This window comes from Silurus aristotelis (assembly GCF_946808225.1).
Source record: "Silurus aristotelis genome assembly, chromosome: 24".
Classification (NCBI taxonomy): Eukaryota; Metazoa; Chordata; class Actinopteri; order Siluriformes; family Siluridae; genus Silurus; species Silurus aristotelis.
In genome coordinates, this window is record NC_139597.1 from 4,027,566 (window position 1) to 4,048,077 (window position 20,512).

The window sequence follows — 20,512 nt, forward strand, 5'->3', positions numbered from 1 at the left end:
GGAAACAGCAGAATGACAAAAAAAAATTTCTCTAAAGAAAGTGGCCTTTTTGGTAAGTGTTAATGTCAAAAAAATAATAAATTAAGAATGAAAGCCTTTGATGTGCTTTGTGAGTGCAATGACGCGTTTCCAAAAGAAAATGACATTTCGATAAGTTTAAGAGATGCCTACTTTTTAAGCAGAATTTCCGAGGCTCCTTTGCTGAACATCCGGAAGCTTCCATCAGCATTCTTCAGCACGGTGCTCATGGATTTCCTGACAGAGTTGAAAGTGTAAACTTTATAGAGCTTCTCCTCGGGGATCTCGTTGCGGATTGCTTGGTAATCTTTTTTTAGGTCCAACACAAAGCCAAGCAAGGCACATTCGGTTTTGTTGCCCACTTGACGACATAGACCCCCTTCCTTCTCTGGAGACTGGGGCAGGAAGATTAAAAAAAAAAAGAAAATGATAAATTTAGTTCCATCCATCCATCCATCCATCCATCCATCCATCCATCCATCCATCCATCCATCCATCCATCCATCCATCCATCCATCCATCCATCCATCCATCCATCCATCCATCCATCCATCCATCCATCCATCCATCCATCCATCCATCCATCCATCCATCCATCCATCCATATATATATATATATATATATATATATATATATATATATATATATATATACATACATATACACACACACACACACACACACACACACACACACACACACACGTTTAAAAATACTTGGCTACCAAATTTTCTGTGCAAGATATGTAATGAATAACTGAAAGAGGCACAGTTGAAGTGCATGATGGATGCAGGTGCACTCACCATGATCTTGGTGGTGTATGCACTGTTGACGCTGATACCCAAGATGAGCAGGTCCATAATGTTGGCAGGGATTACTTCCGGCTCAGGGACCTTCCTGTAGTGCTGGTCTGCGATGTAAGCCTGCACCACAGTCATCCTGTTCATGGTCAGAGTTCCTGTCTTATCCGAACAGATGGCAGTAGCGTTGCCCATGGTTTCGCAGGCATCTAAATGCCTCACTAAATTGTTGTCCTTCATCATTTTCTAAAAAAATAAATAAATAGATGTTTTGAAATTTAAATAAAAAAAGAGGTGGTGGGGATGGGAAGGTGGGGACGATTCAGGATCAGACAGAGAGCGAAGACAAGAGTAAATAACAGATAATCTGTTCTCATATAATCGTGTAAACAGTCACTAACACCTGTGGCAAGTAATTTTTTTTTTAATAGCATAAATGTGTGTGTGCAGGTTAATGATCTGGCTACGCGTCTGCTTTATGAAGCGGGACATACTTTGACGGAGTAAGCCAGTGAAATAGTGACGGCAAGAGGCAGACCCTCAGGGACAGCCACCACCAGGACGGTGACGCCGATGATGAAGAACTTGACGAAATACTGGATGTATATGGGTGTGCAGTTTTTCTCCCATGGAATGCCTTGTATCCAAAAGGTGTTCACTATAAACAACACTACCAGGATTATGACTGTGATGGCAGACATCACCAGACCTGCACAGAGACGAGATAAGCACAACCTTAAACCGGTGATGCACCCAAAAGCACGTAGTGCAACTGAAAACAAGGTTAGCGTCAAAAAATTTAATAAACAGCCAAATGTAGAGGATGTGTGTTGTCAATTAGAACGAGAATTAAAATGCTCTGACCTGCTTTGCCGATTTGTACTGCTAGTTTAGTCAGCTTCCCCTGAAGAACAGATTTCTCTTTCTTGGGCAAGTTGGCTTTGCGTTTCTCCTCTGCGTCGGCCCCTTCGTCACTGTTCAGGGGCTGCATTTCCATCGCAGCTCCATCCTGGGCTTTAGCTAAACACAGGGATACAAATACTTTTGAACATCTGAGGGGAATTCTAAATTTATAGCATACAAAGGCATTTAGGAAGATTTATATTCAAGTCTTAACGGTCATGTCACCGACTTTATTTTGGCCATATTTAATGTAGGTAAGAAATATTACAATTTTAGAATTACAGTTACTGCTAGAGTTTAACTGATTGATTGACCAGCCAATTAATCAGGCAGATTTCTGGAATTTTTGTTATTAATCGGTCGATTGTGCAGGGAAACCGGAAGAGCCAGAACTTTGAATATATAAAGCGAGCAGCATTTACACCTGCCGTGATCATTACTAACCGATCCGTGTATTTTTTTTTTTAAAAATCATGTCTGCTAAATTGCAAAGACGAGAGCAAAAATGACAACAAGTATCTCTGGGTTCCTTCTTTACTCAGTCATCGATTGCTTGGGTCAGTTTTCGCCCCAACATATCGGCTGCCCTGTTTTAAATATCGGCATCAGCCACAGAAAAAACCCTTTTTGGTCGATCACTAGTTACTACCTATAGCTGTTTTCATTTACTGCTCCAAAACATCTATATTTGTATTCTGGCTTAAACCCTGAAGTAGAATGTCTGCATGGTGTGCGGTTTTAGAGTCCAGTTTCCTTATTGCTCTCTCTAGTAGATGTTGATGCAAGTCTCCATAATACAGACGAAACCAAGCAAGTGCTTTGAACGAGCTAAAAATTGCATTGTGCCGTTTTTCAGTGTCTAAAAGCTAACATCCTGTCCACGTTCTCACGCTCCTGCTGGTGACTGGAAATCACATTTTACTTCGGTTTTCACTTCCCTCTCTTTTGTTTAAAATCTCCTTTTCATTTGTGTGGCATTTCAGAGGTTCTGATCCAGCTGTGCGTCTTGGGACCACCAGATACAGTACAATGGGTCTCATACTCTGTGGGAGGGAATGAGTGTAGGAAAGCGAAAAGGCCATGTTTATGCAAGTGGAAAGAATACAAGAAAACGAGTGCATCTCACCGTCGCTGGTTATAGATACATTTCTAAATGGTGAATTTATTTTTGCTACCAGTTTTGCTATTCCTTTAAAAAATGTAAACCACAGTAACCACCAAACTTTAATCAGTTTGAGAGTCCCGATATACATTCTATTACACAAGTCCACACCCTTTTATTCTGTGGTAAAATCAACATGCCAATGCACCGTATGCTCCATACACACACACATCTGTGATATCTGTAACACCCTGGGCAACGTGCTCGGTCCTTCACAGTTCAAGTACAGCCTGCAGTCAAAAGATATAAAGACTGGAATGTGCTCGTCATGCTGGTCCTGTCCTGGGGAAGAAAAAAAAAAAAAACCTCACTCCGCGCAGGGCTGTAATCCTAGTCTAAGGTATTAGACCTCATTCCTGGCAAACGTGGAATAGCGAGTAAACACCCAAACTCTGCTTCGCTATCAAATCCAGAGTAAACACCACAAAACAGGCTCCTTGTTATCAGAACTTGTGCAAGGCTCCGTTCGCTCGGACATGACTCCCCTCTGCGACCGTTTATGCGCTTCTAAACCGGTAACAGTTTGCTGGGTTTTTTTTTATCATTTAAAAACACCTGCTCATTGCGTGTACATGACGTAGGAAAATGTCGGAGTGCATGACTTTATACAATCTATGTTGGACATCATTATTGCCTTGCTTCTTTTGGCTCTTCCAGTAAATGCAAGTGTGAAACCAGAGGTAACGAATAATGAAGACGACCAGGTTAATCGGCACAGATATTTGCTTGCTGAAACGATTGGCCACAATCCGTTTTGCCGTTTTGATTTTATGCACGACACTCTACATTATATGTATATTTATATTTTATTAATGATATAATTATATTTATTAATATATATTCTCATTTATCACATTTTCCTGATTTAGTACTTTGTTTTATTTTATCCAGTATCCATTTGAAAAACTATCGGTTGATTAATCGGTTATCGGCGAGTACGATCCAACCTAGCTATTGGTAAAATCCATTATTGGTCGACCTCTATTTATTATCATGGAAATACATGGAATTTACTGTATTTATTTGTTTCTTCATGCATCTTCATGAAACACTTTTTCCCCCTCATGGAGTCAGTTTAGATTTTGGGAAATAAAACTCAGTTTGTTCGAAAATATAGCTGTGAGGCACAATAAAAATAAGAACAACGGTGTAAATTTGAGACAGAGCAAACATTCTGATGTATCATCGATCATTCGTTATCAGCCATGCCTGCTTCAATAAGAGCAAGGTTTATTCAAATGAAAATTCTAAATTATGAAAAAATATCATTATTATTGTATGCTTTAATATTGGTGCAGACCCTCTCGGGTTTACCGAGGGGTGTTTATTATGTAGGATGTTTTATAGTAAACCCATCATAGCAAGTATTTAACTGTAAACTCTGATCACTGCTGAAACCCCATTATATACCATAATGAGGAGGAATTCGGTCTGTTTTTCCGTCTGTTTTTAAAGCATCAAACCAATAAAGCGAAACTGAACTGGACGCACGCTGTAAATCGCAAAGCACTGCATGCACACGAGTCCAACCTAATAGGTTAAGGCAATTGCTTTAACGCAAGCTGCAGCACCTCAGAGATTGCCAGCTGAGGCAATATGCGGCTCATTATGCAGTTAAGTCAATAGGGTTACTCACCTTTCTTTCTGTTCTCCACAGAGCCATCTTGCTTTTTGTCTGCAGAGAGAAAGAGCACATCAGAAATGCTCGGCAACTTATTTAACAGTCCCACGCTGTGCCTGGGATTATTCTGCTGCATCCATTTAAACGCGTTTCCAATTTTTTTTTTATAGTTTATTTAATTTTATAGAATGAGTGTGAGAGAGAGAGAGAGAGAGAGAGAGAGAGAGAGAGAGCGAGCTTAGTATTGTATAACAACTGCAACAAAACCAGATGTGGGATGGGCCCTTAATTCAGGATGAAAATCTTTGGCCAGGCCACAGACAAGCCCATGTGCACACATGCAGCAGTGGTCACCTGTACGTTCGATGAACAAAAACATGGGCTTTGCTGAGCTGCTAAAAGGTCTAGGAGCAGTAACTGCAACTGCTAACACACAAGGACAGGAGGCCGCTGACATTTATTATTAAAAGCTGTTGGCTAATGGGGCAGAAATCCTTGCCATATGCTAAACTGGGAATATGAGAAGCAGAAAGCTAAGGAACAAAACAAAAAAAAAAACCCCAATAAAATTAGCCCATTTGGTCCCTGCTGATTGGCAATGGCAATAACAAACACAGACTAATGCAGCTCAGTATAAATTTCTTCTGTTGTACAGAAAAAAAACGCAGACAAATAAATATTTAATTTGAAGCATCTAGATAAATAAGAATTAAACAATAGCAATACTAATTAGCTGATGTGATCCAGTTTGTGATCCAATTTTGAAACGAAGGCTACATTCACACAGCGCATAGAACGTCACATATCGATCGTCATGTTTCAATTGAAACGATTAATAGCCGATACAATGTAAATAACGTCGTACTACACACCATCTGGTACCTGCTAGTGCTGATATATTCCCTTAAACCCCTTGGAATTTGTGTTACTATGAATCAAATGTGCTCATTTGTGCAGAAGGGGTGCCGTATTATGCTGCATTTCTCCTACAATTTTCTTTCAAAGGGGATGACAAAATAAGAATAAATGCAATGTAAATGACAGAAAACAGAAAATGCTTTGCGAAAAGAAACGAGCAAAAATTTCTTGGGGGGGAAAAAAAAAAAAAGTATTTGATATACAGTGAGGAAAATAAGTATTTGAACACCCTGCTATTTTGCAAGTTCTCCCACTTAGAAATCATGGAGGGGTCTGAAATTGTCATCGTAGGTGCATGTCCACTGTGAGAGACATAATCTAAAAAAAAAAAGAAAATCCAGAAATCACAATATATGATTTTTAAACTATTTATTTGTATGATACAGCTGCAAATAAGTATTTGAACACCTGTCTATCAGCTAGAATTCTGACCCTCAAAGACCTGTTAGTCTGCCTTTAAAATGTCCACCTCCACTATATTTATTATCCTAAATTACATGCACCTGTTTGAGGTCGTTAGCTGCATAAAGACACCTGTCCACCCCATACAATCAGTAAGAATCCAAATACTAACATGGCCAAGACCAAAGAGCTGTCCAAAGACACTAAAGACAAAATTGTACACCTCCACAAGGCTGGAAAGGGCTACGGGGAAATTGCCAAGCAGCTTGGTGAAAAAAAAGTCCACTGTTGGAGCAATCATTAGAAAATGGAAGAAGCTTAACATGACTGTCAATCTCCCTCGGACTGGGGCTCCATGCAAGATCTCACCTCGTGGGGTCTCAATGATCCTAAGGAAGGTGAGAAATCAGCCCAAAACTACACGGGAGGAGCTGGTCAATGACCTGAAAAGAGCTGGGACCACCGTTTCCGAGGTTACTGTTGGTAATACACTAAGACGTCATGGTTTGAAATCATGCATGGCACGGAAGGTTCCCCTGCTTAAACCAGCACATGTCCAGGCACATCTTAAGTTTGCCAATGACCATTTGGATGATCCAGAGGAGTCATGGGAGAAAGTCATGTGGTCAGATAAGACCAAAATAGAACTTTTGGGTCATAATTCCACTAAACGTGTTTGGAGGAAGAAGAATGATGAGTACCATCCCAAGAACACCATCCCTACTGTGAAGCATGGGGGTGGTAGCATCATGCTTTGGGGCTGTTTTTCTGCACATGGGACAGGGCGACTGCACTGTATTAAGGAGAGGATGACCGGGGCCATTTATTGCGAGATTTTGGGGAACAACCTCCTTCCCTCAGTTAGAGCATTGAAGATGGGTCGAGGCTGGGTCTTCCAACATGACAATGACCCGAAGCACACAGCCAGGATAACCAAGGAGTGGCTCTGTAATAAGCATATCAAGGTTCTGGCGTGGCCTAGCCAGTCTCCAGACCTAAACCCAATAGAGAATCTTTGGAGGGAGCTCAAACTCCGTGTTTCTCAGCGAGAGGCCAGAAACCTGACTGATCTAGAGAAGATCTGTGTGGAGGAGTGGGCCAAAATCCCTCCTGCAGTGTGTGCAAACCTGGTGAAAAACTACAGGAAACGTTTGACCTCTGTAATTGCAAACAAAGGCTCCTGTACCAAATATGAACATTGACTTTCTCAGGTGTTCAAACACTTATTTGCAGCTGTATCATACAAATAAATAGTTTAAAAATTCATACATTGTGATTTCTGGATTTTTTTTTTTAGATTATGTCTCTCACAGTGGACATGCACCTACGATGACAATTTCAGACCCCTCCATGATTTCTAAGTGGGAGAACTTGCAAAATAGCAGGGTGTTCAAATACTTATTTTCCTCACTGTATATATTATATTATATACTATAATAATAAATAATAAAATACAAATCATTCAACCTGCAACAAAGCCCAAGTTCTGCCGAATTCACAAAGCTGAATTTGTTTATATTCCTGTAAGAAAATATAGACTGGATATTATTTAGCCTTGCTTGCATAAATAAATACTAAAACGCAATCACATTTAAAGTACAATATTAACACCCAACTGGCAAAAGACTGCTCGTGAGACCTTGTGATATGCTGTTTGAAAGAAAAAAGTTCTTTGCTTTGAATATTCAAATGTAAAGGTCTTTTGTTGTGTTTTTTTTAAATATGCAAATTTTATGAAAATTTATTTGTAATATTTGTTCTGGCAACCCTGGTGTCTAGCACTTCACGGATATGGCTGCAAGTCCAAATGGCCTGAGACTAGGTGCCACGGTGTTTGTCTTCGGCGAGTGAGCCTGACTGAGCAGGAAATAAAGCAAACATTACTCTAACCTGCAGTATGTCAGGCATTAGTGCAGTCCGGTTAGCTGTGTGTGGGTGTGTGTGTGTGTATGTGCAGCAGATATTGCGCATTCTAACCCTTACAGAGAAGACACGCCCAAATTAGATAACAGTTTTTCTTTGGAGAGCACCGCTGCGGCTGCCTCTACATGCAGAAAGGCCAAAGAACAACATGGCTGATCTATTTTAAAACGTTTCCGACTGCCAGAGAGACTAGAAGGACACCAAGTAATAGAGACTGCATACTTTTCTTCTCTTTCTTCCTCTCTTTTTCCTTCTTCTTTTCCTCCTTTTCTTCCTCGTCTTCATCTTCCCCGGCCCCTAGTAACGTGAAAATGATTCCGGTCTGGGAGTTGACTCCGATGGCAGTGACGACCATTTTTCCAGAGCCCTCCATGACATGGGTACCTGTACACAAGAGGACGGACGGGTGAGGGCATGCCTTTTGGTCGAAAGTACAATAAACACAAAGCTTTGCACACACAAACAAACATACAGTGTTTAATTTCTGCGTAAGTGCCATCTAAATATGGGTTGTCTGTCGGACTAAATGACCCAAAGAAGCAGCTATTTATAAAGCGCTGAGAGCTCTGGGATTGTGTCTCCTTCCACAATGGAGCGAAGTCGGATTGAAGCAGCTGCTTCATCTTACGATGTCCATGAAAGAAAGAAACAGAAAAACAACATCTCTCTCTGGAGCTTGCTTCCAAGAGGCAAAAGAAGATTTGATTGTAAAGAGAGGGGCCTTTGTTCTCACGTGACAGCTTTTCCTATAGAGCTCACGCAGGTTATCAATATTTCAGAACTTCAGCTGCCTGATTGTGTTATTTACCTTTACGTGGAAAATGTACCTGATACTTTAAAATGGAAAACGGGGCCATTTTATTCCGAGGAACTTCTATAAACTGGGACAGAAATTTTTCATGGATTAAATGTGTCAGGCATTTGAAGCATGGAAAGATCTAATTCCTGTCCATCAGTAGAGTAACTAGCTTTGGATCACATAGTGTTGAACGATCAGATAAAAAAAAAAACAGGGCTTTTTTTATATAAATAAATTGATAAAATAAACAGAATGTGTGTTAATAATGACAAGAAAAACTTGGTAAATATGTGTAATAAAATGTGTGCATTTTCTTTAAACACTATAAATCCTTTATTTGCACATACATGATACTTTATTGCCCGGATATATTAATACTCCTAGACATAATAATACATAATGCTAGTCCACATGACTGGCTAATAACAATTTTGCAAGTCCTGTCATCAGAGATATACTACAATATAACAATTTATACAGATTAAAATAAAAAATAAAAATTTATTATCCGAACACTACTCCGTAATACACAGTGTGTACTGTGGAGATTCTGTGATATGATATTTACTTTTCCCATATCGCCTAACCCCTATTGGATATCCTGATATACATAACACGCTCAGTGAGGTTATGCCTGGGGCGAGACGTGACTGGCTTTGTCCTTTTCGGAATCTGGTGCCATTCATTCACCCCAAAGTGACTTGTCAACATGCAACGATGGAACAGTGGTCAAAATAGACAGAGTTTTGTGGTTGAGGTAGATTTCTAGCGCTAGTTTAACAGTGTGTCACTGGTACAAAAACAGAGGTGGTCATAATGCTAATGCCTAATCAGTAGCTATAAATTTACACCTGGTCATGTATATGGGCTGGTTATTAAAACATCCGAAATATGAATAATATAAAGTGAGGACATGATGAAACCATGTGTCAAGTAATAATCCCAAAAGAATGACAGGTCATCTCTAAGGTTGCACCCGGATCACTTAGCACGAAGATGACCCCAAACATCCAAAATGACCAAACATGACCAAGAAACTACTGTATTGCAAAAAACACAAAAGTGGTGTGTGTCAACGATTATCTAAACCTCTGGATTTTGTAACCCTGTGGTTTGATCTGTCAGACTCTCCACTGGAGGTGTGCGTGAACATTAAAACACTGAGTTGCTGATTTATTTGGAAGCCAAAAAACAGCTTGAGATTGTTAATTAACCACCATGACTAGTAGTTTAGCAACAGCACTGACTGCTTCGTACCTGATAACAGCATGGGATCTTTATCCAGCAGCTTCTTCACGTGGTCTGATTCTCCCGTCAGAGAGCTCTCGTCGATTTTTAGATCGTTCCCTTGGATGAGAATGCCGTCGGCAGGTAAGAGGTCACCTGCACAACAACAACAACAAAGCTATTGAGAATGGAACACCTAAATGCTTCATAGTTCAGCCAGCTCTCGGCCAACATACTTTGAGACATGTGACACACTCAAAGGAAAGTGCTATCCACCCTCTTCCACATAGGTCAAATCACAGAAGCCTGTGATTGGCTAATTTAGTAGGATGCTCCTCCCACCACACACAGACACGTGTATTAAATTGTATTACAACAGGGTTGCAAAATTCCAGCAATTTTCAAGACTGATAACTTTCCATGTGAATTTACGGGAATATATAATGGGAATGTATAAAATTGCAGGTTAGCCTACAACAGGGAACTTAAATATAGTTTGGGAAAAAACCCTTGCAGGATAATCTCTAAAACAACAACATTTGCAGTAAATCTAGTTGTTCTAAACGAGATTATCCTACAATAAAAATTTTTTTGTTGCTGAATTTATCCCCAGCACATTTATCAATCGCATGCATTTTGCAAAAAAACTAAATTATACAACAGAAATGCCATTTGAAAAAAATCTGTATTAGTTTGCATGCATGTCAGTTTATGATTAAACAAAAGGTTTATATTTATTTTTGTATATGAAAATCCCCAAATATATAATTAATTCCCATATATTATCGTACATTCCAATTGTCGAAATAGCCCAAATTGGACTATTTCCAAAATTCCCCAGATGAAGTTCCCATGGAAAGTTTCCGCCCCTTTGCATCGCTTCCGCGCGTACCGTATTTGATTTGTGCAATATCCCCGACTACAATCTCAGCCACGGGGATCTGAATGACTTGCCCGGCGCGCACCACTGTAAACTTCTGCTCTTGTTCAATGCGGCTCTGTAAGCCACGGAACTGCTTCTCCTTACTCCAGTCGTTAAAGGCAGTCACTAGCACCACACAGATTACAGAGAGAAGGATGGCTGCTCCCTCGATCCATCCTGCATCGGACTCACCCTCATCTTCCACACCTCCTGCCGCTTCGCCGCAATCTACACACACACAAAACTCGCATTACAAAAAAAATTTTTTTTAAACACCGCTTTCGACGAATTATTATATACAATAATATACAATCATCCATTATGTCACACTGAAAATTAAAAAGGGGCTTACTATTTTCATTTGAATCTGGAGGTCTATAAAAAGAAAGGCCTAATGAAATTATGGCTGCCACTTCTAGGATGATCAACGTTACGTCTTGTAATGCTTCCCATACTAATTGAAGAAATGTTTTTGGCTTTTTCGGAGGTATAAAGTTCTGTCCAAACACTACTTTTCTGCTTTCGATATCGGCAGGGCTCCCGCTTAAACCTGAAAAAAAAGAAAGGAGAAAAATCATCATCGTCTTCATTTGCAAACATTAAGCAGAGAGAGAGAAAAATATGGAGAAATATAGCATAAGAACAGACAGAGCAAAGAGTTGAATCAACATCTGGCAGCTCCGCATCTCATCAGCGACCTACTTCCCAGCTGTCGCTTTAGAGCCGCCGACTGTTTTTCTTTTTCTTTTTTACCTCGCTAGCTGTAAAACTCCCATTTAGGCAAATTTCCTTTTATCCCAAGTGTCTCTGTTGAACAACAAATTCATGCCTCGGATGTTCTGATTTGCATCCTGCACTCACACCAGCGAGCTACCAGGCACCTGTGCAGTTTTTTGGTTTTTTTCCCCCTACAGCACACGATTTGCGATCGCATATGGTTTAGTCAAAAATCTACACAAACATCTAATGAAAAACTGCTACAGAAATTGGTTATTTCAGGGTTGGATTTAGCAAATTACCAGTATGTGGCAGCTTAAAACATGTTAAAGCAGAAGTTCCCAACCACAAGGCTGTGAATCGTTTAGTACAGAGACAAACACTTACTTGTTTTGGTTATGGTACGTTATATTATCATCATATATGTAATTTAATTATTAATTAAAATCATATAAACAATTCACATTCTGGACAAATATTCTGTAGATAATAGCTTTATTCTTTTCAATCTTTCTATTCATTTCTCCTGCATATAATACATTGTATATCCTAGATTATACTAATATCTATCCTCTGTATATACACCATATACAACTTTTGTACATATCTCATATTGTACATTTTTATTTATCTTACATTCTCTACACATATTGTGCCTTACACACATCCTGCACTAATATAACTTCTCATATATGTTCATATATATTCTAAGTGTACCTACTCAACAGCTCATGCACATTTTTTACTGTCCGAGCCTTTACATTCATTTGATGTACTTCTATTATTTACTTATATATAACATGCTGTACATACATTTGCACAATTAGTTGAATTGCACAATTGCACCTGCTAAATTGTACCTGTACTATCGTATAAAGGTTAACTTATCTCTATCGATCTATATATTATGTATAGTTGAACTTAATTTAATATGCATGTTAAAGCGCAGGTCTTTGGAAAGCTTTTTTCTTCAGTACATCTCTATACATGTTTAACGGAAATATTGTGTATGACAGGAAAAGATAAAAACAAGGTTTTTTTGTGGGTCAAATGGTAAATCTTGAACTTCAAGTAAAACCAAATCGGTCAGGCAACTGCAAAAAAAAAGGCAGGATACACGTGCCACACCTGATCATCAGGCCAAAACCAATTAGATTTCATCTGCAATACTTAATATCTGAGAAAATTCACTCCTCAGTGTCGCATGTGGCTGCAGAAAATAAACTAGTTTGAAGGCAAAGTTACTAGCTAACCTGTGGCATCCAATCGGCGTCATCATTAGCACATCTTACTGATCTGAAATTGAAGCTGTCAAACTTTCGGGTTGTGTTAAACCGATGAGTCATGTACGACTTACTCACAGACCTGACTAAAGAAACGTGTGTAAGAATCAAAGGCAGGCACTGTGCAAACCGACACACTTTACTCAAGATTTTTCACAACCACAACCCAAAAAAAGGCAAAAAAAAAATTTCATTGATAAAATGTGTTTGCAGTCAGCAGAAGCCTGTGACTGGAAATTCAATGTCTTTGGTTCCTACAACTTGTCTGCAGTGCAAACAGACTCTCTTAGCAGCAAATTACGCTGTGCTGACTTTACATTGCTTTACACACACACACACACACACACACACACACACACACACACACACACACACACACACACACACACACACACACACACACACACACACACACACACACACACACACACACACACACACACAAATATAAAAAGGAGAATTAAAACTGTAACCATCCTACAGGGTCATGAGATTAGCCGTTTTGCTAGCCTTATCGTTGAGTTTATCGAACAAACAGATATATTAATGTAATGCTTGGTCTACATTTTGCAAGATGCCGTAACAACTGTTACACTGAGGTTTGGGAGAAAATGTCAACCAGTCGTAGTTATTTTTAAATGTGTGCCTTTTTTTAAGTAGTCATACTTTTTTCCGCCTGTGGTTGAATGTCAGACGGTGTGGACTACATAAGATAATGGATTAGTAAGGTCTAGATCATGCTCTATCCTGCACACAAGCTTAAGAAATGAACATCGACTTGCAGTTTATAAATTGGATCTCAAACAGTATTTTAAATGCACATGGGGTAATTTCCCATTTTGCAGATGCTCCCCTGTGGATTTACACTATAGACAAAAGGTTGTCGACACACAACCATAAGATACATGTGTTTTTTTGAACATCCTATTCCACATTTAGTCCCCATTTACTGTTATAATAACCTACACTCTTCTGGGGGAGATGCTCCACTAGATTTTAGAGTGCACTTGTGGATATCTGTGCTCATTCACACACAAGGGCATTAGTAAAGTCAATAGGGTTGAGGTCAGAGCTCACTCAAGCTCTTCCACTCCAATCCATGTCTTCTTGGAGCTTGCTTTGTGCACCAGGGCATTATATTATGCAATAGCTTTGAGTCTTCTAGTTCAAGTCAAGGAAAGATTTAATACTACTGGATCCAAAGACATCCTTTATCATTGTGTCCTTTATCATATACAGTGAGGAAAATAAGTATTTGAACACCATGCTATTTTGCAAGTTCTCCCACTTAGAAATCATGGAGGGGTCTGAAATTGTCATCGTAGGTGCATGTCCACTGTGAGAGACATAATCTAAAAAAAAAAATCCAGAAATCACAATGCATGATTTTTTAACTATTTATTTGTATGATACAGCTGCAAATAAGTATTTGAACACCTGTCTATCAGCTAGAATTCTGACCCTCAAAGACCTGTTAGTCTGCCTTTAAAATCTCCACCTCCACTACATTTATTATCCTAAATTAGATGCACCTGTTTGAGGTCGTTAGCTGCATAAAGACACCTGTCCACCCCATACAATCAGTAAGAATCCAAATACTAACATGGCCAAGACCAAAGAGCTGTCCAAAGACACTAGAGACAAAATTGTACACCTCCACAAGGCTGGAAAGGGCTACAGGGAAATTGCCAAGCAGCTTGGTGAAAAAAGGTCCACTGTTGGAGCAATCATTAGAAAATGGAAGAAGCTAAACACGACTGTCAATCTCCCTCGGACTGGGGCTCCATGAAAGATCTCACCTCGTGGGGTCTCAATGATCCTAAGGAAGGTGAGAAATCAGCCCAGAACTACACAGGAGGAGCTGGTCAATGACCTGAAAAGAGCTGGGACCACCGTTTCCAAGGTTACTGTAGGTAATACACTAAGACGTCATGGTTTGAAATCATGCATGGCACGGAAGGTTCCCCTGCTTAAACCAGCACATGTCCAGGTACGTCTTAAGTTTGCCAATGACCATTTGGATGATCCAGAGGAGTCATGGGAGAAAGTCATGTGGTCAGATGAGACCAAAATAGAACTTTTGGGTCATAATTCCACTAAACCTGTTTGGAGGAAGAAGAATGATTAGTACCATCCCAAGAACACCATCCCCACTGTGAAGCATGGGGGTGGTAGCATCATGCTTTGGGGGTGTTTTTCTGCACATGGGACAGGGCGACTGCACTGTATTAAGGAGAGGATGACCGGGGCCATGTATTGCGAGATTTTGGGGAACAACCTCCTTCCCTCAGTTAAAGCATTGAAGATGGGTCGAGGCTGGGTCTTCCAACATGACAATGACCCGAAGCACACAGCCAGGATAACCAAGGAGTGGCTCTGTAAGAAGCATATCAAGGTTCTGGCGTGGCCTAGCCAGTCTCCAGACCTAAACCCAATAGAGAATCTTTGGAGGGAGCTCAAACTCCGGTGTTTCTCAGCGACAGGCCAGAAACCTGACTGATCTAGAGAAGATCTGTGTGGAGGAGTGGGCCAAAATCCCTCCTGCAGTGTGTGCAAACCTGGTGAAAAACTACAGGAAACGTTTGACCTCTGTAATTGCAAACAAAGGCTACTGTACCAAATATTAACATTGACTTTCTCAGGTGTTCAAATACTTATTTGCAGCTGTATCATACAAATAAATAGTTAAAAAATCATATATTGTGATTTCTGGATTTTTTTTTTAGATTATGTCTCTTACAGTGGACATGCACCTACGATGACAATTTCAGACCCCTCAATGATTTCTAAGTGGGAGAACTTGCAAAATAGCAGGGTGTTCAAATACTTATTTTCCTCACTGTATATATAAAAACACTTCCTGAGTCACGAAATGAAAACGGATGCCGGTCATAATACTTTCTTTATTGTAATATCTAGTTTTCAGACTGCTTCTGGGACTCTGGTTCTCCCAAAACTGAATTAAACGCTGGTGTCTCTTCTCCATTCCAAAATCCTTTTGACTACACAGATGTCGGTTTGTGAACACGTGACTGTGTAATGCAAATTTCCACGTTCCACAGTCATATCTCGATGTGGGCTGCTGTCCTGATGTGAGGGTTTTATCACTTTAATAAGTACAAACTGAATGGAAGCAACTCACGTGACATTAACATTTTAGGCTGAATCTTGAAATAATATAATGTTAATATATAATATATATATAATATGTTTTTTAATAGTACATTTTATAAAAGTGTATTTTAATAATTAATTGTTTAATAGTAATGATTAGATGCTGCATAATAATCCGTTTTCATCTACATGATCCTCAAAAATGCTGAACCTTGTAATAATGCCCTCACCCTATGATGTGTGTACTGAAAAACTGTATTCAGAGCAGCTCTAAAGTGGATGAGTCACTGGTGTGTGTGTGTGTGTGTGAGTGTGAGAGAGAGAGAGAGAGAGAGAGAGAGAGAGAGAGAGAGAGAGAGAGAGAGAGAGATTGGCAGCATAGTCAGCACAGCCTATTGTCACGTTAATGAGGACAATGATGATAATGATGATGATGCTCTAGAAACCAAAACCATTTACACACATTCTTTTATCTGCGTTCATCAATCAGGCAGCAGAAAACTCCACAACGGTTTGTCAAGAGTGAGTGACATTGTGTTACTGGTTTTTACTGGACTGGTTTTACGAAGTTGTATTAAAAATTTTGAGAATAGTTTTGTAACCTGCCAACAGATGGCAGCACAAGGCTCCACGCACAGTCACAGTGTGCACTGGCCTTCATGAGTCAGTGTGGGAAAAGGCATCGTCCAGTGTACATCGGGAGCTGTGCGTTACCGAGTCTGCATGTTCTTCATGGACAAAGAACAAAGAGAAAATGTGAAACTGTGCAAATTGCCACAGAGACGTTTGACATGATTCGGCAAGTTGATGGCGATGCTGCAGTAAGTCTTTTTTGAGATGTTCTGAATGGCAAGTGCACTTCACGAGCAGAAGAACATCACTGGAAGACAATCAGGAATGAGCTGAAACCGGTGCATGATGGATGATCGTCGAGGAGAACAATACACAACATTGCTACTGTTATAGGTGTGTCATACGGCACATACTAGCTGTTCTGAATGTCCGCCAAGTTGCTAACCAGGAGCAGAATGAACACCTTGTCGAAGCCGTGGATGACCCACCCTTCCTGTCTGTGATAAAACTTGGTTGTACGGGCACGACCCTGAAACAAATCGACAGTCTTCGCAGTGGAAGAGCCCATCATCTCCATGACCTAAAAAGGCGAGGCAGGTCCACACTTCAACCAAGTGCACGCTCATCGCCTTTTTCGACATTGTGCATTGAGAATTCGTCCCCAGAGGCCAGACCATCAATTGTGAGTTCTACTGCCAGGTGTTAAAGCATCAGAGGAAGAACATTTGGCGAAAGCAACCGGATCTGTGGCGCTTACTCTCGAAAATGTTTGATAATTTTTTTTATGCGTATATGCTCACATAAGGAGAGTAAGGGGACATGACATCCCCCCCGCCCTTAAAAATTTTATTTTTAAAGATAAATTGAACTGGCCAGCTTGGTGGCTAAGGCGAACTCAGAACTAGGACATGATTACAAGCATGAGCTTCTCATTTCTGTGTTTTGTTGGTGTGTGACAAGTGAATTTCCCTCTGGGCAAAATTAAGTAATCTTCAAATCAATAAAATTAATGAATCAATCTGGAATCTGTAACTGCAGCACCAGTTACTCGTTCTGAACACAATTCCAGCACTCGCTGCTCTCCACAAGTCTGCGTTATTAACTTGCATGGATGACATACGACCTTTTCACAATCAGGAAATTGCAGGTGTGTGGCAAGACTGACAAAACTGGATGGAATACACATACACGACCACACACAGTCACCATGCAGTTCATCTGTGAACATTTTATGTGCGGCCAGAAGATTAATACCCATAGGTCGTGGCCAGGAATGCAAACATGGACAGACATTGATAGAAAAAACCAAAAATTATATAACTTGTTTAGCAAGAAAAAGTACAAATGAAGGAACTAAGGAAAGAGAGAGAGGGAAGGCGTAAAGACAGGAAGAGAGGAAAATGGGGGAAGGAGCTGTAGGAAAGAAAGTAAAGAGTGAAAAGGGAAGGAAAGAAGGAAGGAAGGAAAGAAGGAAGGAAGGAAGGAAGGAAGGAAGGAAGGAAGGAAGGAAGGAAGGAAGGAAGGAAGGAAGGAAGGAAGGAAGGAAGGAAGGAAGGAAGGAAGGAAGGAAGGAAGGAAGGAAGGAAGGAAGGAAGGAAGGAAGGAGGGAGAAAAGGTAGGTAGGAAAGGAATGGAAAAAAGAACAATCAGAAGGATTGAGAAATGAAAAGATAATGGGAAGGAAGAGTGGAAAGAAGGGGGGATGGACAGAAATGTGTTTTTTATTCCAATCAATCAATCAAGTTTAAGGTGACTAGTCCAGGGTCTCATGCAGCTTGCAAGCGAATGAATATATCCTTTGTCCTTTATGTTGCACTACTCACTACTACGTCCATCAGCACATCCCATAAGACAATGAAACGGCGATTTGACGTTTTCACAATACTTCCTTTTTGTCCATGTTTTTTGCCATATGCATCGGTGACAGGGGGGGTAGAATAAAGACTAGGGATCAGCAAGACAAAAACATTACAGCCTCCCAGGCCCATCAACACGTGTGTTTCCGTGCCATTTAGTCACATTTGCATACACCCCTTTCACAGTGTACTCAAGAGGATATTTTAATTCCTGCTAGGGGTGACATGGCCACGTTTCTAAGAGGCAGTAATTACGGTTTAAAAAGCAAGGTGACAGACAACCCTGAATGCAAGTGATTCAAACCACTGAGTGGTCCTGCAAATAGATGCGGTCCAGCCTTAAATTAAGACTGAGCTGCAGTACTGAACTACACTTCGAGTGAAAGTCAAAACGCTGCCGATGCTGCATTCAACCTCTGCTTTATTTGCGTTCTACAAATCTACGAGCTCCAAGAAACACCTTTCATGTCTCTAAACAGATCTCCAAGCCTTATAAATATGCAAAAACACAGCTTCGTCTGTACGACTTTCAGACTTTTGGCTTAAAGCTGATTTCTACAAAGTACTGACACTGGAGAAACATTATTATTACTCTTAGATTATGCGTCATGTCCACTGTACAAGTATGAGCCTTTACTACACAAGAGAATAACATATTAGAACAAGTACGTTAAAAAAAAATCTATTGTTCATGCTGCAGGTACTGCAGATACTGACTGGTACAAGGCAAAATTATGAACAATCAAAAATGAATACTGAATATCACCCAAAAAAAAAAAAAAGGTGATTTCACTGCAGGTAGTCCCCAAGTTACGATGGTGCGACTTACGATTTTTCTATCTTACAATGACGATCTGTATAATCCTAATCATGTAAAAATGAAGTAGTTTAATGAAATGCTATTGTGTAAACTGTTTGTAACTTCGGGAAAGTCGCACTGGATCTGTTCTGACTCGCGAGCATCAGGTTGCGCAATCAGCTCGCTCGCGACATCGTGATGATTCAAATAAAACTACACCAAACACTAAATCTAAAAGCAGCAAATAACAGCAGCAGCAAACGATGACATTTTTTAGTCACTGTTGTGGTTTTCAGCGAATGATTATGCGTTTGTACCCCAACAAATATTTTTCCCTTTTTAATCAAACCTGTTCGCTTACTGCGTTTCTCCGTTCCATTCTCTTTTTATAGCATTTGTCTACGACAACAGTAACTTAAGCATTAGAATATAGTAAAGCCTTATTGAATCACGTTTGAAAACATGTTTTTAATGTTTGTATATTTAATACATGTAATTATTATAAAAAATGTAATTAATTATATATTCTTGATAAAATATTTTCACTAAAAAACAAACACCTTTGTATTTTTTTTTAAACAATAATTGTCAAAACAATGTATAATATTTTATATAGATTTTTTGAAAAGCATGGTTGCCAACTTGCCATCTGCAATACAAATGTGATTTACACAAATTGCTTCACTTTTTAATACTCAAATGCTTTTTTCAGAAAGAAACAATTCAGCATGAGTGAATTTGTTCAAAGGAGAAATCCACTATGCACTCATTAACAAGCAGCTACTATAAACTTTAAATTATAAACGTCTACATTAAAGATAGTTAAACTCAATATATGTTTTTTTTTAAGTACACTTTTATACATAAATACCCTAAATTAGGATTTTATATAGTTATAATTAGAAAGATAGGGGGGGATAATCATTAGTTGCAGCCCTAATTCATACATACACACACTGTAAATTTTATACATTACGAGACTGTAAATTGCTCTGTTTTGCCAAATTATGTACTGTACCTTGTTCAATTATCCTACATACACTACCCTATACTGATCACCATTCTTTAAGACTTCTGGATAGGCTGGGACATGTCTCAACTTACAATATTTTAAAGTTACAATGGGGTCATCGATACGCATGTCCATCATAAGTCGGGGTCTACCTGGGTATCGGACACTGGGGTTTCAAACAACTAAGGCTGTGTTCACACTTGGTACTAACATCTGCCTCGAGTGATTCAAATCATGAGGGGAAATATGCATTGCTTTTATACCACCATAACACCTGTGATGAAATTTTGTACATTGTTTTAATTTGAGTAAGGGCGTCCCAAGTATTTATTTCGTCACACTTTTACTGCATTGATTTCAGGCAGAAAAGTCCCCCGAGTAATTTCTAATTGAGGATAACAATACATCAGAAAGCAAAAAATCAGGAAACGCGTTATCTTAAAACTCAGCTTGATGTTAATT

The 20,512-nt window shown here is 39.6% G+C and overlaps 1 protein-coding gene across 3 annotated transcripts in view; it reads right to left on the reverse strand.

Moving 5' to 3' along the window:
* atp2b1a (ATPase plasma membrane Ca2+ transporting 1a) overlaps positions 1-20,512 on the reverse strand; it is a 47,497-nt gene that overhangs the window by 13,624 nt on the left and 13,361 nt on the right. For all 3 annotated transcript variants that reach the window (XM_083527934.1, XM_083527936.1, XM_083527935.1), the window contains exons 3-11: positions 11,049-11,246; positions 10,667-10,924; positions 9,805-9,930; positions 7,971-8,132; positions 4,521-4,559; positions 1,684-1,839; positions 1,314-1,528; positions 823-1,065; positions 172-413 (exon numbers count right to left, since the gene is read on the reverse strand). In XM_083527934.1, the coding sequence (XP_083384060.1) occupies positions 172-413; positions 823-1,065; positions 1,314-1,528; positions 1,684-1,839; positions 4,521-4,559; positions 7,971-8,132; positions 9,805-9,930; positions 10,667-10,924; positions 11,049-11,246 (1,639 nt within the window). The remainder of the gene's footprint in view (positions 1-171; positions 414-822; positions 1,066-1,313; positions 1,529-1,683; positions 1,840-4,520; positions 4,560-7,970; positions 8,133-9,804; positions 9,931-10,666; positions 10,925-11,048; positions 11,247-20,512) is intronic.